Raw genomic sequence first — 22664 nt, 5'->3', positions numbered from 1 at the left:
TATATTTATTTTGGATTCTTTGACTTGATTCGTGCCCTCATGGATCACTTCGAGTCTCTCCCAAATCTCTTTTGCAGAATTGCAAGTAGAGACCCTATTGAATTCATTCCTATCTAATGCACAGTAAAGCACATTCATTGCTTTGGCATTGAGTTGTGCCTTTCTCATGTCATGGTCATCCCAATCCTTTTCAAGTTTGGGTACAGTGACACCCTCTACATAAATGGATGGGATGTATGGTCCATTTAATATAATGGTCCACATCTCATAGTCTTGGGCTTGGATAAATATTTTCATCCTAGCCTTCCAATATGAGTAGTCGGATCCATTAAAGAATGGGGGTCTTTGGGTGGACTGACCCTCAATGTGGGAAGATCCAAATGGGGTTGTCATTTTGATCTTTTACTCTTAGGGTAGAAGAGTTTAGGCTCTGATACCACTTGTTGCCCAGATAGACAACCCAAGAGGGGGGGTGAATTGGGTTTTAAAATAATTTTGCAATTAAAACGTTTGTGGATGACTAATTAATACTGTTGCAAGATGATTAATTAGTTGCTGTGCTGTGAGTGAAATGAGAGTAAGAGAGAGAGACACAAGCAATCACAAACACAATGTTTTTATAGTGGTTCGGAGCTAACCCTTGCTCCTACGTCCACTCCCCAAGTCTCACTTGGAAATTCACTATAACCCCTCGGATTACAGCCGGTTGTTTTCCAAGCTCACAACCATACTTGTTGTTTTACGAGGTCACAACGAACTCGGTCGGTTTTCCCAGGCTCACCGACTAGAACCACCCCGATTGTTTTTCCGGGATCACAATCGAACCCTTACACCGTTGGTTTCAACCTAGGCTCACCAACAAACCTATATACCCTTGATTCAATTCCCTGATTGAATCAAGTAAGGACAAGATGGAAAGAACAAAGACAAATAGAAAAAAACAGAGCTTCTAAAAAGCAGATATACAGCGATATTAATAAGAGTAAAGTTAAGAGCCCTCAAACACGTTTGAGTTGGAGAAGAGAAGGGCTTCTTGAACTTTGGGTCTCCTCTTGAAAATCTGGAAGACTTGAAGGCAGGAGGAGACTTCTTTTAATGCTGGGAAGAGTCGGTTGAATGGAGTTAATGGCCCTCTTCCTTCTTTTCCGTTGAAATCAGTTTGCGGAGAAAGGATGCTTGATTTCTTTGAGTGGAATAGTATTTTTCTGCCTTGCTACAGTCCTCTGTGGCTATTTAAGCCATCCCCCACGGAAACTAGCCGTTAGACACATTTTTCTGCCCGTTCTGCACACTCTGCACATCCTGAAATGTGTCCGTTGGGGTCGGAGTCGACTCGCGCGATCTGGAGTCGACTCGGCTGTAACAGGAGTCGACTCATGCTTTTCTGGAGTCGGCTCGGCAACTGTTCCGAATTTGAATTAAAGTGACCTCCTCGACTGGGAGTCGACTCGACTTAACCCGAAGTCGACTCGCCAAAAACTGGAGCTGACTTGGCATTCTTGGAGTCGGCTCATCCCATGAAATTCATGGAGCTATTTTTCAACTTGGCCCACTCGAGTCGACTCGACAGTCCTGGAAGTCGACTCGGCGCTCAGAGCCCGAACTCCCTATCTTCTGTCTTTTGGCTCGTCCAGTCTTGGAGTCGACTCGAACTGTTCCGGAGTCGACTCGGCTCTCAGTTTCCGAAACTCAGTCTTCTGCCTGTTTGGTGTAGCGCTGCCTTGGAGTCGACTCGAGCTGTCTTGGAGTCGACTCGGCTCTCAGAGACAACAATTTGGTCTACTGTCTTTTTGGGGTCGCGTTGTCTCGGAGTCGACTCGCGCATTGCGGGAGTCGACTCGGATCTCAGTGTCCGAAAACTGCTCTCTGACTTTTGCCTTGAATACAACTGAGAGTCGACTCTCGCTTTCTTTGGAGTCGACCTGCCAACCATCGGAGTCGACTCGCGTTCCTCAGGAGTCGACTCGGCTCTCAGGGTCGAAACTTGCTCTTTGACTTTTTGTCTGTAACTCCCTGGAGTCGACTCAAACTACTCCGGAGTCGACTCGGTAAGCATTGGAGTCGACTCGCGCACTTCAGGAGTCGACTCGCTGACAGGTTATAAATTGTCTTTCTGTTCATCTGTCTGTTCTCAGTCGGAGTCGACTCGTAATATTCCGGAGTCGACTCGAGCCCATGCCAGTGCTTCTGATACGCTTGGAGTCGACTCGTAATATCCCGGAGTCGACTCGAGTCTCAGACTTTGGTTCAAACTGACTTCTTAACTTATCCAAAATATCTTGAACCAAATCTAGAAACACTTAGACAAGATTTTCACTGAAACACTTGATTGAATTCATTAGTAAACAAAAGATATACTCAAATGCTTTGAGCTCATCAAAATCAAATAGGGTTATAATCAATCACTCCACAATTTCCTTCCTTTGCTTTGGCCCCAAACCGAGATCATTCGGTTTTCCTTCGACGCCCGTCGCCGCAGCAGCCGCCGGCCGCCACTGCAGTCGGCCGGCTGTCGACCGGGCAACAGCTCCCGGCCGCCTAGGCTAACCCCCCCCCCCCCCAGCCGGTCCCTTCTTCCTCTTCTTCTTCTTACCCTGTTCGTGGGGGTTTGGGGAAGAAGGGCCCTGTTCACGGGCCCTATTCACTGCGGGCCCAACTTGGGCCCGGTTCGAACCCGAAACCCGAAATCCAGTTTAGATCTGAAACCCAAAATCCGAAACCCAGTTTAGACCCGAAGCCCGGAACCCGAAACCCGAACCCATTTGGCCAATAAATGCAATTTTATAGTTAAGCCCTTGATAGTATATTATTGCATAAAAGAGCCTTCTGTAAATTATGTTTGATCCCTATAAGAAAGATTTATTACATAAAGGCCCTCAAATATATTTGTTTGGTCCCTTTACTCAAGTTTTATTATAGAACAATACCCTGTAATTAAGTATTAGTCCCTGCAATAAATTTTTATTGCATAAATGAACCAATTAGAAGCCAACCTTGGGGGCCCTATTTAGCTGGGTCTATGCGGGCCCATTGGGCCGTGTCCGATATGGGCCCTATCGGGCTATGCCCATTATGGGCCAACTCTGGGCCCTGTTGAGCCGTGTCCAATAGTATTATTTTTGGATTTTGCTTAGTTCTGAAATTAACAAGGAATTAATTAAATTTAAACAGGTGAACCTGATCCGCCTATCTGAAGTAGGGATTAAGCGAGAAGAAGTAACTTAATGCTTCAAAGTGCTTTTTCCTAAATTATTTGGTAAAATAATTATTACTGGATTAAATTTTGAAATATGTTTTGTATTTAGTAAAATGGGTCTGACATGTTAAATTTTATTTCAAAATCATGTTATATGCTCTGAAATCCGTGAAATATGACTGTACAGTTTATGAAATCTATTTTTATATATATGCATTCTCAGCATGGCTATGATCTGTTCTGTTCTATTCTGGCTCCGCCAATGGGGATTATACGTTGGACCTGTCGACTTGTAATCTATGAGGAACCAGTTTCGACACTGCGCCACCGGTGATTAGAATAGTGGTTTCTGGACACCGGCTGCCATCGGTGGATAAATATAGTGGATTTGGCACTTTTGTACAACACCGGCCGCCATCGGTGGATAAATATAGTGGATTTGGCACCTTGTGCAACCCATGCCACTGGGTTACGTGGCCGTAGCCTATTATGTTGAGATTCTGGTATCAGAGTTTTTGAAAAATGATAATAAGTTTTGAAAACAGTAAAACGATGTTATTTATGATTTATTCCAGTCATTATCTTGTATTTTGACCTGATATGCTCTGACCCCACTTTGGGGTATTTTGTTGCTTACTGGGCTAGTGTAGCTCATTATTTTATTTTCTCTGTTTTTCGGATCCAGAGGCTTGATCGCATGGAATTGGAGAGTGCGTTAGATTTGCGCTATTATTCCTTCAGTTATTAGCATTTTAGATTAGTTCTGAACATTTGAATTATGTTGGCAAATGTTATTTTGAAATTTTGTAAGGTTGCTTTTGAATAAATTTCAATAATTATGTCAATTTTGAATATCTGTATTTGCTTTGATATGATCCAATGCCTTGCACGCCTGTACAGCCCGCCGTGCGGGCGTGCGGCATCTGCCGCGCCTCGGGCTCGAGGCGTAACACATTCAGCTGCAAAAATATTCAAAAAAATTAAATATAAGATAGTACCATATTAGTAACTATCTAATGCCAGGTAAATGTCCTTCTGATGTGTAATATACCTGGATTCATACTTTTCTTACTTACGATAGCAGCGGAGACTCTAAAGTTGTCGTTACCCTCTTTAAATATTTTGGTCTATGAAAACAAACCATGTACTATATTAATAATAGAAGATACCCGTTAAATTACACGTGTCATTTAAGTTAACTTACGTCTTATATATATAAGACCAAGACTTTTGAATCAGGCTCCATCTTGTAAATGACATTATGCAGAGCGGCAGAAGTTCGTCATCTATATCGATTCTAGCTATCTGTACTGGAACCGAGGGTTCAAGTAGTATACTGCAAACAGAGTTCGTTATTGTCGTAGTAATATTATACAAGTACAGGATTTTAATTTTCAATATTCTTACTTACCTACTAAATGCAAGTACCTACCCATTTGGTAGTCCTATTGCGGCTCAATGATATTAATGTACTTCTAGACATGCATCGGATCTGCCTCGATGATCTGAATCTTTGCCCTCTCCATCATATGATATAGGAAACCCATCTTGGGGTATCTCATGATGTTCACAGCCTGAAGCACTTCATCCAATAGTCTGATAGCCTTCACTATCGTAGTGGCCCGCTGCCAGAATGTCTGCTTTATCACCAAGTCCTTCAGTTCCGAATAACAGAAAAGTAGATATGTGAGGGCCGGCACTAAATGGAGTAGTTTCTCAAGAAGGCTATCAAATACAACGTAGTTTGTAGCAAATCGTATGACTCCTGGACTTAAGATCTTTCCCACTGCATACCTCTTAATCAGTGAAATGACTCACGTATGATTATAAATATACCAGGTGATGGTTTGGGATGTCTCCACTATCTGCTGCACCCTACGAATCTTCGCAATGTCCATCAATATGAAGTCGATCAATATACAGCACATAGGATCTAGAAAATATAAGGCCGTCGCTCCATCAAGATCTTCCCAGTGGCTTTATATTGTGGCCTATTCTCAGTGATGACCTACATGACATTCTCCTCTCCTACCTAATCAATCACCTTTAATTAGATTGAGGATGTACGCGACATAATGCGCCTGATCAGAAGCATCAACCACTTATGGAACAAAAATTTCTTATCACAGTTTATCAGAAAGTTGATGCTCCACTTGGTAGGATCGGTCCAACCAGGATCGGCGGAACTGTCTTGAACCGGGCGGTTCCGACTGATCCAAGCCATACGAACGGCTCACTGGTATGGTTCCAATAACAGAAAAGAAAATCATTGCCAAAGCGGGGGAGGGAGGGAGGGAGAGGGAGGAAGAGGGAGAGTGAGTCGGCCACGGGCCTGTACCGACTCGTGCTGCCAGAGAACCAGGACAGTGCCCAGTACCGATTTCGCCGACCTTGAGTCCAACCATCACATATCATAGTCAATCCATATGTGGGCCATTTGCTCTTGTAGAAAGCAATCCATTTTTCTAGCTCCTTATTCTGTCAATCCATAGATATCCTTCGGGCCTGCAGGATCTATCCGGGACCGGTAGCCTGTATGGCAAAAATGGCAGACCTATAGTACGTATTGTTAGCCACATTGCTGGATGGGGCTGAAGTGGAACCAGAATTCAATAGCTTGCCATATATCTTTCTTCTTATCCTTCTTCAACATTTAGACAACCCACTGTTGCTTCGAATCTTTATTGGAAAAGGCATGTGGATCTAAGGCCTCATTGGGCGGAGCTTTTGGTGGGCCAGAAAGCACTTTCTAACCCTCCAAAAGTACTATTGGATGAAATAGAGATGTTTGGAAGAAGCTCTCAAACGGAGCTTCTTCGAAAAAGCACTTGTAGCATGATCGAAAAGCTGTTTTGATTTATAAAATTTCTTTTTTGGACCAAAAAACCATGATAAAATATTATAATTATAGAAAATGTCCCTTTACAACAAAAAAAATAAGAAACCCAAAAATTAGATCCTAAAAATAATATATTAATAAAATATTAATATATAATATTAATAATTATAATATTTTATATCTTTATTATTGTATTATACTATAAATATAATACTATATTACATTATATCATAATATATTGATATGTTATATTATATATTATCAAATTATATTATATTATTATGCTATGGTATACAATATTATATTACTTATTATATCATATTATATTATATTGCAGCAATATAATACTATATCATATATTTATGTATTAATATTTAATACATATTATATTTTATTATGCTCTGTTATATAATACTATGCAATATCTTTTATGATAATTTAGTCACACCAAAAGTATTTTCTTAGTTTGTTACCAAATATATATTAAAGTTCTGCAGCATTTTAAAAATGTAGTTACCAATCAGTAAATTGCTTTTTATACAAGCTCTACTTCAGAAAGCTCTGTGGATCTAAGGCCTCGTTGGGCGGAGCTTTTGGTGGCCTCCAAAAGTACTTTTGGAAAAAATAGAGATGTTTGGAAGAAGCTCTAAAATGGAGCTTCTTCAGAAAAGCACTTGTAGCATGATCGAAAAGCTGTTTTGATTTATAAAATTTCTTTTTTGGACCAAAATACCCATGATAAAATATTATAATTATAGAAAATATCCCTTTACAACAAAAAAATAAGAAACCCAAAAATTAGTTCCTAAAAATATTATATTAATAAAATATTAATATATAATATTAATAATTATAATATTTTATATCTTTATTATTGTATTATACTATAAATATAATACTATATTACATTATATCATAATATATTGATATGTTATGTTATATATTATCAAATTATGTTATATTATTATGCTATAGTATACAATATTATATTACTATATTATATCATATTATATTATATTGCAGCAATATAATACTATATCATATATTTATGTATTAATACATATTATATTTTATTATGCTCTGTTATATAATACTATGCAATATCTTTTATGGTAATTTTGTCACACCAAAAGTACTTTCTTAGTTTGTTACCAAATATATATTAAAGTTCTACAGCATTTTAAAAATGTAGTTAACAATCAGTAAATTGCTTTTTATACAAGCTCTATTTCAGAAAGCTCTACTTCCGAAAGCTCTACTACCAATAGCTCTGCCAAATGGGGCTAAATCATGGATTGCTGTTGCTGGTGGAATCTCTTTAGATAACTTCTTTTTCCTACCAAAAGCTCCAAGCATAAGAGAAATCCAGCCACCGCCTCTACTGACGGCCTTCCTAAGTGAGGTGGTCCTTCTGAACTCTAGATCTGGTCTGCTGCTCGTAGAACCGAAGCCTGAGTCATAATACGAGGGCTCAAATCAAGCCCTATGCCTGGCCACCTCATCCTGCTGTCACTGATTATCCAGCACGCCTGCATGACAACCCGGATCCGTGCCTCCTCGTTATTTGGACGAGATGCCTTCTCTGACTTTCTAGAATGATAAGAAGGTGGCTCTGCCGCTCGACGGTCCACCTTTTTCTTGGCAACCCTCTCCTTCGCAACTCTAAAATCAGCAAAGTACTTCATCAGCTGTCGAACCTTCTGTGGGCATTTTTCGGCACATAGATGCATCGAGATAACCACGAGCTAAGTGCTACTTCAACCTGATTACCCCTCCTTCCTTGAACTTTATATTGCACCAGCTGTACTTCCAATGATGCCAGCCCGAGACCATTTGCCTATGATCCCAGCCAATGTCATGCTCTGGATTCTTTTTTCTTGATAGCTCTATTTCTGCAGATTTATCAAGTATGTCAATTTATCAATTATTATAAAATAGCAAAATTAATTTACGATCAAGATATTTTTTTTATCTTAAAAAATACATCTAATTTATCTAATATATTATCCTATTTTTTATTTTTTATTTATTTATATATTTTTAATAATTTTTAAATTTTAAAATATGCTTAAATATTATAAATTCAAAAAAATATGATTTCTACCCCAAAAATTACTTCTAAATTATGTAATACGTACAACTAATTTTTTATAATTTTTGGTATTATTTATATATTTTAAATTATTTTTTTGAATTTAAAAGTAATTTTTAAATACTAGTATTTTAAAAAATTAATTTCAGTTCAGATCCATATAGAACCCAATAATAGATGCTACATATACTTTTCTAAACCCTCAGACATGCATCAAAGGCTACTTATTTCTCAATTTTTTTTCTAAATTTAGGCTTAAGCCACTATGCGCATTATCGTACCAAAACTTAAATGAATGGACACCAATTTTTTATGGAGAGTAGCTTGCATGCAAATAAATATATTTTTAATTTTATATTTTTTTAGTTTTTATTTATTTTAAAAATATATATTTTAATTCAAATATATATTTTTAATTTTTAAAAATTATATTTAATCCTAAAATTAAAAATATTTATGTCAGCATGTAGATCGTCCATAGATCTACAACATATAAAAAATAAGCCCAAATCAAAAATTTTGACATAATCTTTTCTTATTTTCTAATTTTGAGCTATTTTTTCAAGCCCCCAAAAGAAAGAAGGGAATAGGATAGGGATGAGGAAGCACACCTTATTTAGCCTTCGATCTTTCTCCTAATAGCCTGAATCGATGATATTTTTGGCGTATTTAAGAATGAGAAGTGGCCGAGAGTCCGAACACACACATGATGCTTTAAAAAGTATTAGGTAAACAGCTACAATGTCAACCCGATTTGGAACCAGGTTGACTCGGTGCGAATCGGACCCGATTTGGACCCAGGTTAACTTGGTGTGAACCGTCCGGTTCACACCGAATCTACACCAAACTGGCCAGTAAGTGACCAGTTCCAGCCGGTTCTATATGGGTTCCAGCCAGTAAGGGGCTAGAACTGAAAATAGTAGGCGAACCAAGCAGTTCGGCCCGATTCGACAATCCTTGACCAACTGACTACTTGGCCTAGAATAACAAAAAAGAAAATAATTCTTTTCAGCATGCTCCGTTTATCAATTTACAATAGTTATCCATAAAGATAGGCATCAATTGTCATATACCAATAAAATGCACCGTGACAAATGAGGGTGAGCTTTGTTGTAACCAAGTTTGCCATCTTGGTACCGGACCCCATACCGGTACTATCCTATTACAATGTCAGTATGCGAAATGGTACGAAACGATGAAGCATACTGAATGTCGGTACGGTAGAAGACTATGCAATGGTTCAATGGCAGTACAATACGGTACACCCGGTATGATACCAAATGTATGGTACAGTACGGTATCGATCAATACGGCAAACCTTGGTTGCAACGATAATGTTGCTCCATTGTGACATGATGTCATAGGTCAGAAATATGGAAACAGCTTGTCCACATGCAAAGGTAAAGCTATAGACACTAACCCTCACCTAGGTGGAAACCTCATGCATTAAGACAATCTTCAGCAATAAACATTAATATAAAGTTTCTTATAAATCTAAGCAAAAACAATTATAATGGACAAACTAGATATTACGTATACTAGCAAATGAAAATAATTCAGAAAATATTTATCTTTGTTTCTTTCTAATATTAAGGTAACCATAAAATCTAATATGCCGAAATGGCTTACGGTCGGTACCCGAATACCATCTTCTGGATTTTTCCTGAATGACATTCATAAGTTGATTGCACAATGGAGAGCAAATGCTACTTTACCTAGTAACAAGAACTTAACTTGCATTAGCTTTTATCAGGACTCTATATATCTTGATACTAGTAAGTTCTCTGTTCTAAAATCCAAAAAGTCCATATCAAGAATATTAATCCTAGTTACAGCCAATACTTATAATCAAATAACAAGTATACAAATTCACCTTTCCTTCCTTTCTTTGTATGGAGTTCAGCACAATAAATATTGCTCATATGGCTCAAGGCCAACAATCAACCTCCATATTTCACATAAAAAGGCAGCCTAGTATCAGAGGCTCTGGCCCATGGTATGCCATACTAGCCCGAACTGGACGGTACGAGGCCTATCATACCATACCAATTTAGTACTAGTACCTGGTATAGGTGGCGTACCGACACTCGATATGCCAAAAAAAATTTGTACCATACCGTACCGACACTGTGCTAGTGTAGCACCAATACGGGGTCCGGTACCGAGACGACAAACTTTGTTTGCCACTACAGGGTCTGGAGATGTTAGATGTACACAGCCTTACCTCCATGTGCAAAGAGCCTAATTCATGTTTCAAACTCATGACATTAAGATCATAATGGAACAACTTTATCATTGCACCAAGGCTTTCCCTCTTGCCTCCAAATATCATGCGTGGGTCTACATTCTTAGACATCCTATCTGTGTATAAGTTATTTGAAGAGAAGTCTATCCCTACTGCTTCATTCTACTGAAAGTCAGACTTATACAACTTTGTACTCTAACATTATTTATTTTATTGAGATTAATTGATTTGACCACTTTATGAGACATTCTGTTTTTGCTATTTGTTCTTCTAAAAGAGCCAAAAGGAAACATTGTTAGATGTCTAGTACCAACATTATATTGGACAATGAATTTTGCTTCTTAGATTAGTAAGGAACTGATTTATATGGTTTCCACTATGTCACGCGTCCATTTGATGAAATGATGATCTACATTGTGAGGACCCGTGCGGGCGTGTGTTTAGTCCCACATCGGTTATTCGCTGGATAAATCTTGGATACTTATACAGGATCAAGGAACCCATATAATACCTTCTGGCTAGCCATTTTGGGTGAGGTCCTGGGTTGTTACAAATGGTATCAGAGCGGGCCCGGCCCATAACTTATGTGGACTAGGGGACACTGCAGCACGGATTCATTGGGATTGACCACGGACCGATTGTGGTGTTTGTGATTAGATTTGAATGGATTTGAACCCTTAGCCTGACGAGGACGTCAGAGCTTGAACGGGAGTATGTGAGGATCCGTGCGGGCGTGTGTTTAGTCCCACATCGGTTATTTGCTGAGTAGATCTTGGATACTTATACAGGATCAAGGAACCCAAACAATACCTTCTGGCTAGCCATTTTAGATGAAGTCCTGAGTTGTTACAAATGGTATCAGAGCAGACCCGGCCCATAACCTATGTGGACTAGGGGACACTGCAGCACGGATCTATTAGGGTTGACCCTGGGACAATCGTGGTGTTTGTGATTAGATTTGATTAGATTTGAATAGATTTGAACCCTTAGCCTGACGAGGACGTCAGGGCTTGAACAGGGGGAGTATGTGAGGACCCGTGCGGGCGTGTGTTTAGTCCCACATCGGTTATTCGCTGGGTAGATCTTGGGTACTTATACAGGATCAAGGAACCCATATAATACCTTCCGTCTAGCCATTTTGGGTGAGGTCCTGGGTTGTTACATATATGCTATTTAAGTAGTCTTTTGCATGGAGCCATTATCACTTGGTTGTGCACAAATTGTCAATAGCTGCACTAAGAACTCTTCCATCATCGATTTAATGTACTACTCTCAGATACATGATATTGTCTGGTTGATAAAATATTATGTTATAGCACCCATCAGCTGCTAAGCCTACCAAGACTGCAACGGTGATGAGATTAAGTGCAACCTTTTTCCTTTTGGTATGTTTATGTGTAAACATATTCAATGCCACAAATATGTTATAGCGTAAGATTCTCATAAACATATTCAGAAAATGTATATGTTAGTTTCATAACCCAGTATCTCCCATATACAATGCGAAAGGCATTGGAGTCCATCATGCAAGCCAGACTGAAGCCTGTGCATTTCCTTTTTTCTTATGGGAAATGGATGACTTAAAGTCCGATGCTTTCATCTAGTTAAGCCTTTTTAAAAGAATTAGTTGGCCCATGCATGAAAATTATTTAGAACATAAATCTGGCCATCTACATATTTTCTAACAAAAGGATTTCAGCTGTTTAGGTTTTAGCTACTTCTTCGACGAGTCCCACTCCTACAGGTACTATTCACATATCAACAGTTTCTTCCTAAACAATCACATGCATTGCACATGCTGAATCTGGTCATTATTCACAACAATCACAAAGCATGTAGAATAGTAACAAAACACAAGTATCCAATATAAACATACAACTTCATAAATGATCAGACCAAGGACTGTTGTGCCGGTACAGGGCACTAGACCGGATGCCCGGCGGCACGGGTCGGTACGGCCTCGAGTCGTGCCGAGCCCGTACCGACATAGTAGAAGAGGTGGGGGGCATGGACAATAGGAAAGAAAAAGAGAGAAAGAAGGGGAAGGCTAAGGGAGGCCAGCGGAGGGCCAGGGAGCTGCCACGGAGGAGGTGGAGGAGGGGCTCCGCCTCCAATCCCCTGTTTCGATCGAAGCAAGGGCCTAGAGGGGCCCTTTTTATTTTGGAAATTTTTAAGTGAAAGTCGGCAAATTGCCGACTTCACTTAAATGAGTTTGCCAGCTTTCACTTAAAAATTTCAAAAATTAAAGGGGCCCCCTCTGGGCCCCTGTTTCTAACAAAACCGAGGACCGGAGGGAGAGCCCCTCTTCCACCACCGCGCGGCGGCTCCCCAGCCTCTGCCGGCCAGCCTCCACCTTCCTCTCTCTTCCTTCGTCTCCCTCTCCCTCCCTTCATCGTCGGTTCTCGTTTTCATTGCCGAAATCGTCCCGGTCCACCACCGGTACGGCTTGGAACACCGCGAACTAGGCAGTTCGGGATGGTTCCGCCGATCATGGATTAGACAAATTTCAGTCATATAACCCAATGATTCCTAGTTATTTGCATTTTGATTTTTCAGTATCATTCTCATCTACATGCATTTCTAAAAAATTTGGGTGCAAAAGAAAAGAGCCAGTAACTTTGGTCCTCCATAGAATTTCTTCAAGACTCATCTACATCCATTATCAAATGATTGTATCATTTTTTGTCAATAACTTTGACCCTGTATAGAATCCCCGCAACACTCAAGTTGAATGTAACCATGAATTAGCAAAGAGGAAGAATAAGTAGTAGAAATTCATGTAGATCATGAATATGCCACCATTCTTTTATTACAATATGTAATAAGCCTCAGGAAGAAAAGATATGTGCTCATGATTCATCACCTCTGATAGGTAGTCATTTCCTGAAGGACTAGTCTCATCAAAGACTTGAGTTTCACTTGTGCCTGTAAGAAAGTAAGTAAGAAGTATACCTCGATAAGAACATAATTCAAGAAGTCAAGTTATAATATGTTTGTTTTTCTTAGAATTATTAAGTTTGGTTAAAGTAAACATAGTTACAAGCAACAGGGCTTTTCCTTGTTTAAGGTAATTGAAAACATGCTTGTTTGGAAAAAATCATGTACCCATATTTTGAAGATGTTTCTAACTTTCTATTTTTAAAAAATACAAGCTTGCAACTTGATAAACAGGAATATCTAAGCCAGTCCTATAATTTATATATTGATGCCATATTTTAGGGTCTTAACCTCTTTCATAATGACATAGGACTTAAGAAATGAAATTTGTTATCTAACTGTGATTTGTAAATTATTACTACAAAACAAGCAGCACAAGACTGCTGAATTGTCATTATGGAAGACATCCAGTTGCTGCAAATCATGCTTAGATATTAGATAAGGATGATGCCATCCTTGACATTAAATACATAATTATGCATAAGATACAATTATCAGTTTATTTCTCATACAACTGTGTGATAGTTAAAAGGGAAGAAAACAGATAAACAGAGATTTGTCATATTCACATGCAATAACATGGCCCCATTTTCATACTTGCATGTGTTCACGCAGTATGTTTATGTGTACAAAATGTACATATCACTAATTTAATTTGCATAACACATTATCGCAATGGGACAAAGATGCAAAAACATATTTGATTGTTTCACAGCTAACACAGGTCCGCTCCTGCAAAAGTACATGCTTGCACATGCACACGCATAACTGCTTACATGTCATTTAAACAGGATTGGTTTGGATCAATTTTTCTTTTGGGAAAAAAATGAAAAGAAATATAATGCAAGAAGAAGCAACATAAAGGATGTTGGCACTTTGATTTGCACTGATTTCCAAAGTTAGTTCAGTATCACATGTCCATGCCAAAATTTCATAGATCTCAATGGTTAATTTATAAGAACACATCTCACCAAAGGCCTGAATTTATGTCCATACACAATGTCACGCAAAATTATTAAAAGATCCATCATCTAGCCATCCCATAAACAGATTTACTTCATGTACAATGTGCATGCCTCACATGAACCATTTATACACGTCACTCTAAAAAGCTTCTCCCATGAGCCTTGAGGGATCTTAGAGAGCCTTTCCATTATGTGAGTAGCAAGGCAAGCCACAACCAAGTGACTTTTGACAATGCTTCTCGCACAAGGATAATAAACTAAACAAATTAACATTATTATGTATAAACTTTTGAAAGTATAATATTTCAAGATAACTTCTTGACAATTAAGATAGAAGCAGTAGGAACAGTAAATTTTTTGCAATTCAAAAAAGCAAAGTGGTATAGATGTATATGTACATATATATGTGTGTGCATGTGTCTTTATCTGTCCATGTCGGTGGTGCATACACACATATAAGGGTCATAACCCAGTTACAATCCTAGCAATCCAGGATCCTAAGAGGGGTGGATTAGGTGAACATAATACATATAGCTGTGTACACATTTATATGAAGATTCAAGAAAATGGAAAGATTGGATGAAAACCAAAATCATATAAATCACGCACCATAATAACCAATAGCTGTTGCACTGACCAAAACTGAAGGTCGGACTTCCGCACTAGTGTGGTTTATTAAACCTACGACCTTTAGCAAATCAAGTACAAATAATTAGATGAAGAAAATTGAAAGGAGCAGATTCTGACCACTTGCACGCTATCTTTGTTTTTGTAGAAAGCCATAGTAGTTATGAAACATTCATGTGGAAAATGCACATTGCTTTTTAAGGATAAGACTAAGTACCTTTGAGGTAACACTAATACGGCTTTGCTTAATCTCCTTTTTGATCTGCAATCCAGTAAAAAAAAAAAAAAATCAGACTTATGAATAGACATATCACATACATAATTGCCAAACAAATTCATATAGGTCAATTAACAATGGGAAGCGTGCTTGATATTTGGTATTTGTTCTTGAATCATCGAAACCAAGAATTTTTGAATTATCAATTTCACATTTAACGGTTGTAGTACTTTGCCACCTAAATCTTATCTGCATTAGAAGAGAGAAAACAAAAGGGGCCACATACTTGCAAAAATGGGTCCTCACAAAAGTATAAACAAAATGGAAACAATGTGCATTTCTTATAGAAGACTTCATTTCTTATTAGAAGACTTCATTTTGTAAATCCTGACATATGGAAAGAGATTATGCCCAAACTTAGCCCCTTTTGCCAATATGTGGATGATTAATGAGCACACAATCACATTTTCTAATCAAAGTCACCACCAATTTTTTGAGCAAACATGGACAATACAAGTCGAAAATAATAACCTTTCATTTTGAATACATGAAAAAAGCTAAAAAATGCACACATATACAAGTACATTTACATATATAGGTATATGTATAGGCATATGTGTGCATACATTTATACATACGTATGTATGTATGTACATACGTATGTATGTATGTTAAACATGTATGTTCATGCATGAATACAGGTATTTATGTATGTATATATGTGTATATGCGATCAGGATTAATCACCACATTTAATGTTGAACTCAAGGTTTGCAGAACCGGCCCAAACTACCCAGTTCAGGCCGTACCGAGCTGAACCAGTGAGGAACCGAGTCGGCTAGGCTATGAAAAACTGGATCCACCCTGAACCGCTCCAAACTGGATGGTTCGAAGCGAAACCAGTTCGAACCGGGTGGTTCACACCAGTTCAAACCAGCTCCCCTACCTCATTTCTCCTTTTTTTTTCAATGCCAAAAAATATCAAAAAAAAAACAAAATAAGGTCATGCCAAAATTTATGATTTTGGCATAATTTCATGAAATATTTTAGATCTATGGATGATCTACACAATCCCACTAAAATCTTTAATTTTCGTTAAATATATAATTATTTAAATTAAAAATATATTTTTGGATTAAAAATTAAAAAAAATCCAATAAATAATTATAAAATTAGAAGCTTATTTTGGGGCATGCAAGCTACTCTCAATCTAAATTTGGTGTCCATTTATTCAAGTTTTGATATAATCATGTGCATGGTAGTGAATTTGCTTCTCATTATGAGATGCATATGCATATAATCAATCATTGACATGAGAACAGTGTGCATATAGATAGAACCTATGCATATAAAACTGGCATGAGCTTATATACAAAGATTGAGCATGCCTTTGTTGCATATGCACAGTATGATAAATAACACCGTCTCTAACTACACAAAACCACACCTTAAAGTATTGAAAGCCTCTAAAGCATGTCCTGATTCTTCTGAAGCAAACTTATAGCTTGACTAAATGAACTTCAAAATATAAAAAGAGTCTAATTTATTGTTTCAGATATTATTAAAAGTTAAAACTGGACTTTCCAAGGAAAAAACAAATGCATGCATTTATACTCCAACTTGAAACAATACGGCATTCTATTTACTATTTAAATTTTAAAATAGAAATTTGAATATTAGGTATTCAGTCTCAAGATGGTTCAGATCCATCTAGAATAATTTCTTATTTCCAGTAACCAGACATTCATTTTCATATATTCAAATTCAAAAGCTCAAATAGATAAGATAATGTAAATATAAACTATATAGAAATGCAAGAAGCTCTCTAACATTTTAGAAAACATGATTGGATGCACTCACAGAAACTGGTATATAGCCAATTTACATATATCCTCAATCAGATTAAATAAGACATAATATTAGTCAAATTGCAAGTTAATAATATGGCTAAAGAAATAGCAGTGTTATACAAATTGTGTTCACATGTACTCAACCATCAAAGCATGAAAGATATACAAAAGATAAATAAGAAAAAGATAAACTAATAGATAGACAAATTTTTTACATGTTTTAAGAGATGAGATATATTGTAGAAAGATATTGATTTAAGAATTATGGGATGATGAAGGAATGCCAGTTATTTCTACCAACCAACCTCAGGTGACCATCTTGTACTTATGGGCATTCCAGCTAAGTTAACAACAGCATTTGACCCTTCAATGCATTTTCTCCATTCTTCTTCCTCAGCAATTATAATTTCAGGAAAATTCTCAACTGCATTTCATTAACAAGTAAATATAAGAAATTGGAAATGCCAAAGCGAATGACCCAGATTATCCAATCAATTATGTATATAGCAAAGACCAGCAATTGTTGATAAGATGTGTCTAAAGATACTCTTTACTTTTGATCAGTTAAAACTTGAAAGGATGATAATCAACTTTATAAAAATAAATATTTTTGTATCCTTAGTACGAAACATCAATGCATATTAACATTATTAGTAAAAAAATCTTACAATGCTAGCCAAGGTTTGCAAACTCAGTATTGGATCTAGAATTGGTACCATGTCCGTACAGTCTCAGTATGCCCAATAGAGGGGTCAGTTCCACATACCAGTAGAATTGTGCAGTACAAGGCGGTATGCACCAATATTGCAAACCTCGGTGCCAAGAAAGTCGAACATATTCTTCCTTACCAACATTACATACTGACAAACTTAATAAGAAATTTGATAACGGATAACCAGATACATGAATAGAGTTAAAAGCAGTTTATGGTATCTAGAGAAATAGAACAAAGCAAGAAAGAAGGATAATTGAAACTATGAAAGAAAAATTTACACTTTATATTAGTTCTCCAACATCCTGCACCAAAGCTTGAAGAAGCCATCTTCTTTGAGAACTAAAGATGGCCAAGAGAATTTGGATGGAAACTAAGGTGTTTGGAGAATGATCATCAAAGAAACTCAGAATAGTGTGCTAGTATTCCAGTTAAAGAATAGGGATTCTCTTCAAATGAAAATGTTTTCTTACACATAGCACTTTACAGGAGTAGCTGCCAATGGGATTGATGGTGGACATGACATTTTCAAGTACAGAAGTTGCGAGTTCATATGCTATATAGACCAGATCAATGCATGCCTAAGTTGATTAAGGCAATGGGTATGACTAATTTAGGGGGAAGAAAAGTTGTTAGACATATCCAAGGTGGAGAAAGGAAATCCTGCCAAGGTTTAAAATGATGGAACTTTTCGAGGTTGAAGTTTTCAGCATACTGACTACCTCCAATTTGCATGCATAGAGGTATGCCAGCTGAGCACTCCATGAAAATATTTCAAACACTTTAAACCGCCGTCTTTTGTCAATAAGAAAATTAACATTACTTTTTTGGGCTTGGTTAATAGTCTGGATTGGGATTTAGTAGTACTTTGAATTCACTTTACTTTGAGCCATTTGTTAAGAGGTGATTCTAGCCATCTTTATTCAAACAAACCCATGTTGGAATAGGGATATTTTAAATAGATAATGGCATTTCTTTCATTGATTCCAAAAAGAAATTAGACGTCAAAGGTGTTCATACGACTACTAAATGTTGGTCAGGGCTTATAATTTATTCCACAATATAAAATATTAGTGTTTGCTGTAGTGCAGAAAAAGTTGCTGTGTTTTAATTCAATAATTGGCTTATTCAAGTCCTCATATTGATTGTTCATCCAATATTTGAAGTGCTAGGGAATTGTCAGAGCTGCTATCATTGTCCACATCACCGGTGTCCTTAGAGGATCGAGAAAAGCTTGGATTAAAAGGTTTCAGCAAGGGTGGTACAATATCACCTACACAGCGCAAGCCAAAGAGGGAGGAGAGGGAGAAGGAGAGAGGAAAAGAGAGAGGGAGGAGGAGAGGGAGAAGGAGAGAGGAAAAGAGAGAGGGAGGAGGAGAGGGAGAAGGAGAGAGGAAAAGAGAGAGGGAGAGGGAGGGGAGGGAGGGAGAGGGAGGGGAGGGAATCCAGAAGAGAGGCTTCGAAACAAGGGATAACTCATCGGCCTACCCCTCTTTCGGCCTCCCTCCCTCTCTCTCGATCTCTCCCTCTCCCTCTCCCTCCCTCTCTCTCTCTCTTCTTCTCTCTCCTCCTTCTCCCTCGCCTGATTTTTCGAACCAAGGGGCAAAATCATGCCGGTTTGCCCTTGGTACGGTTGGGTACGCCCGAACTGAATGGTTGGGGGTGGTATAACAAACCTTTTTAAGAGTCTTCCTATCATCATCATGCGTCTTTACATTGTCTATGTTGGAGATAATAGAAGTAAATAGAATCTAAATCATTCGACTCTAGCATGGAGGTGAGGATTATGAGAGAATAAATTGAGAACAACACACTAATATTTTCATTCCATCACTTCCTGTTCACCTATAAAATGACCCATCACAAGGCTTTGTACAGCTAGAAATGACTCTGGACATACCTTCTGCATATATGCATTGCTATAACCTGAAAGGCACAACTCTTAAATAGTTTCATGGCACTCTAAGGCAAGGTCGGCGAAACCGGTACCAGGAACCATACCGGTTCTCCAGCAACACGAGTTGATATGGGCCTTGTCGGGCCTGTACCGACGGAGGAGAGGGCACGCAGACCGTAGAAGAGAGGAAAAGAGAGAGAAAAGCGGGAGAGAGGGAGGGACGCCGGCAGAGGGTGGCGAACGCCGGCGGAAGGCTGGCGAAAGCCGGCAGAGGCGAGGTTGCAACCGGTTCCCCTGTTTCAAACTTAACAGGGGTCCAGCCGCAGCCTTAAAAATGTTGTGATTTTTAAGTGAATAAGTGAAATTTTTAAGGCCGCAGACGGACCTCTATTTTGTTCGAAACAGGAGACCGGCCGCGGCCTCCGCCGGCCTCCCGACTTCTCCCTCTCTCTCCCTCCGACCTCACTCTCTCTTTCCTTCTCCTTGTTCGACTCCAACAACGGTTCGTTTTTATTGTCAGAATTGTACCGGTGAGCTGCCGGTACGGCTTGGAACGGCCGGAACCACCTAATTCAAGACGGTTCTACCGACCCTGCTTTAAGGGACATCATTTAGGAACACAAAAAGACCCATAATGAAAGCTCTATCCAAAATAACTTGACTTTTGTGCTAACATTCAATACTTTATGAAATTTGGTTTGCTATTCAATCAGCCCCTCAAATTAAACCAAAATTTCTTCTATCCAAGAAATTTACCTTCCTAAAATTATAGCCTTGAGGGGGCTTGGAAACATGTTCTCTTCGGAATATCCAATGCTTTTGAATGCCACAATTATAACAGCCACTTCCATTAATGTGAAAAATTTATAAGAACTCTATGCTTGTTAGAATTTCTTCACTAAACAAGCATGTTCTTTCTTCTTGCACATGAGAACCTCTGATTGTAATTCTTCTTCCATGGTGCTTGCACTTGCTCTACTCAATCGAAAATGCTTCCATATTTATCCAACTTGCATCATTAAGAATGTTTTCACTCCAAAATGCAACAGAGCTTTCCATATTTTCAATTATTTTGGCTTCATACAAAAATTAACCATTTCTCAACTTTCTAAATTCATGACTACATAATAATTTGTATCTTCCTTTTTGCATCCAATCTTTTTAGCCAAAATTTTCAATTCTAACTTCTTCACCTTTTGTCTCTTTGACCTCTCCATCTTTTCCAATTTCAATTTCTATTATTTTCTCTTTTTTAACATTTTCAAATTTCTTCAAACTTCAAAATATTTTCTTCCACCTTTCACTTTCTCACTCAATATTGATTTCTTTTTCATCCTTTGCACCATACTCTGTATTTTCATTTTTTCTTCATCCTTATCAAGGTTTCCTTCTAAAAACTCATCTTCTCATCCTTGTCAAAATTTACTAGCTGATATTCAATTGCCAATACTTGATTCTTGTTGCAGGAAGAAACAAACTAAAGCTTTTCCCATACATGGTTTGGGGATTCTTTTAGATTGCCTTCAAAATTTGTGTATTGCCTTTTGAAGATTTTTAATTCTTTGTCCTCTTTTCTTCTTAAAATATCTTTAGTAAGGGCCCTTAAGCTTCTCAAATGACATCTGATTTCTTGCAAGTTCATAGATAAGAGCAAGCTTGAACACTCCCAATTTTGTTGTTAGCAAGGTACGTCGTATCGGTACCGGTAGGCGTACCAATCGCCTACCAGACCGGTATGGTTCCAGTTCGAACTGGTTTGAACCGGTACCGAACTAGTACTGATAGAGCTAAGTGCGTGCAGAAAAAAGCCGCGCGCGCGGATGCGCACGCCCTGCATTAAATGCCACTCTGTGGCAATAAATCTCCCGCGCGGGCGTGCTGCCCCACGCAGGTGCGGTTTCCATCGCGAAGAACCGCGCGGACGCCCTGTCCCGCACTCGAGCGCGCTGCCCCGCACGTGGGCCAGTGTTAACCGGTCCGGTTTGCACAGGTATGCCGGAAAAACTGGTCGGTTCCGGCCCCATAGGTCGAAACCATTTTTCACGGCTGAACCGTACCAGTTGGCGCCGGTACCGATACGGTACGTGCTGAACCAGCCAGTATGGGCTAGCTCGGCAGACCATGGTTGTTAGACCCATGATTGGTGGAACCGTCCCGAACCGCCTAGTTTGCAGCATTCCAAGCCATACCGGCTGTGGACCGGGATGGTTCCAGCAACAAAATCGAGACCAGCAATGGAGGGGGAGAAAGAAAAGAAAAAAGAGGAAAAAAGAAAGAGAGAGAAAGAAAGGAAGAAAGAGAGGGGCCAGCCGGGGCCAGCCGGCAGAGGCTGAGGAGCCGCCAAGTGGAGGAGCCCCCTCTGGGCCCCTGTTTCAAATGAAACAGGGGACCAGAGGCGGAGCCCCTCCTCCGCGTTTCTCTAGCCTCTGTCTCCTCTGCGCAACGGCTCTCCAACCTCCGCCTTCTCTGCACGACGGCTCTCCAACCCTCCGCTGGCTCTCCGCCGGCCTCCCTTGGCCTCCCCCTTCTCTCTCTTTTCCTCTCTCCCATTCTCCCTCTCCTCCGCCTCTTCTACTATGTCGGCATAGGGCCGGCAGCACACGGCGTGGGGCTGTACCAACCCGTGTCGACGGAAACTGGTTCGGAGCTCGGTACCGGCACAGCAGATGTTGCTTAGACAACACCAGCTTCTCTAGTAAGACAAGCATCTCTCCTCTCTCTTTCTTTTCTTTTTTCCTATTTTCCTCACCACCTAACTCGTTAGTTCATATCCTAACTAGTGGTGGAGTGCAACATACAGTGCTCTTTCTCCTTATATGAATCCTTAACATGGTCTGCTCCACCACCCTGTCTCTACCATGGGTCACCCAATATTTCCATTAAGTGCTCCTAAATCCACTAATTTACATCATGTGTCGAAGCCTCTAGTGCAATCTCACAATTAGGCATAGGGGGGTCATTATGCTCACCTAGCAACGAGTCATCCTACTCTTCCAATGTGTCCTACCAACTTAAGAAGTTCAATTATACATTTTGATTGTTTAAAAATGTAGCCAAGCTAATTACTTCCTAATTACTAAAATACTC

General features: G+C 39.0%; 1 protein-coding gene across 7 annotated transcripts in view; it reads right to left on the bottom strand.

Annotated features, from left to right (window-relative positions):
* Positions 1-22664, bottom strand: part of SULA (NAD(P)-binding Rossmann-fold superfamily protein) — a 125121-nt gene that overhangs the window by 90380 nt on the left and 12077 nt on the right. For all 7 annotated transcript variants that reach the window (XM_039118822.3, XM_088712173.2, XM_088712178.2 and 4 more), the window contains 4 exons: positions 17274-17392; positions 15119-15163; positions 14884-14962; positions 13236-13297 (listed from right to left, as the gene is read on the bottom strand). In XM_039118822.3, the coding sequence (XP_038974750.1) occupies positions 13236-13297; positions 14884-14962; positions 15119-15163; positions 17274-17392 (305 nt within the window). The remainder of the gene's footprint in view (positions 1-13235; positions 13298-14883; positions 14963-15118; positions 15164-17273; positions 17393-22664) is intronic.

Source organism: Phoenix dactylifera, chromosome 16 (genome assembly GCF_051530095.1).
Source record: "Phoenix dactylifera cultivar Ajwa chromosome 16, Ajwa_hap1_PhDact_Kaust_v1.1, whole genome shotgun sequence".
In the NCBI taxonomy this organism is placed as follows: domain Eukaryota; kingdom Viridiplantae; phylum Streptophyta; class Magnoliopsida; order Arecales; family Arecaceae; genus Phoenix; species Phoenix dactylifera.
This window is presented reverse-complemented; position numbering and strand designations above follow the sequence as displayed.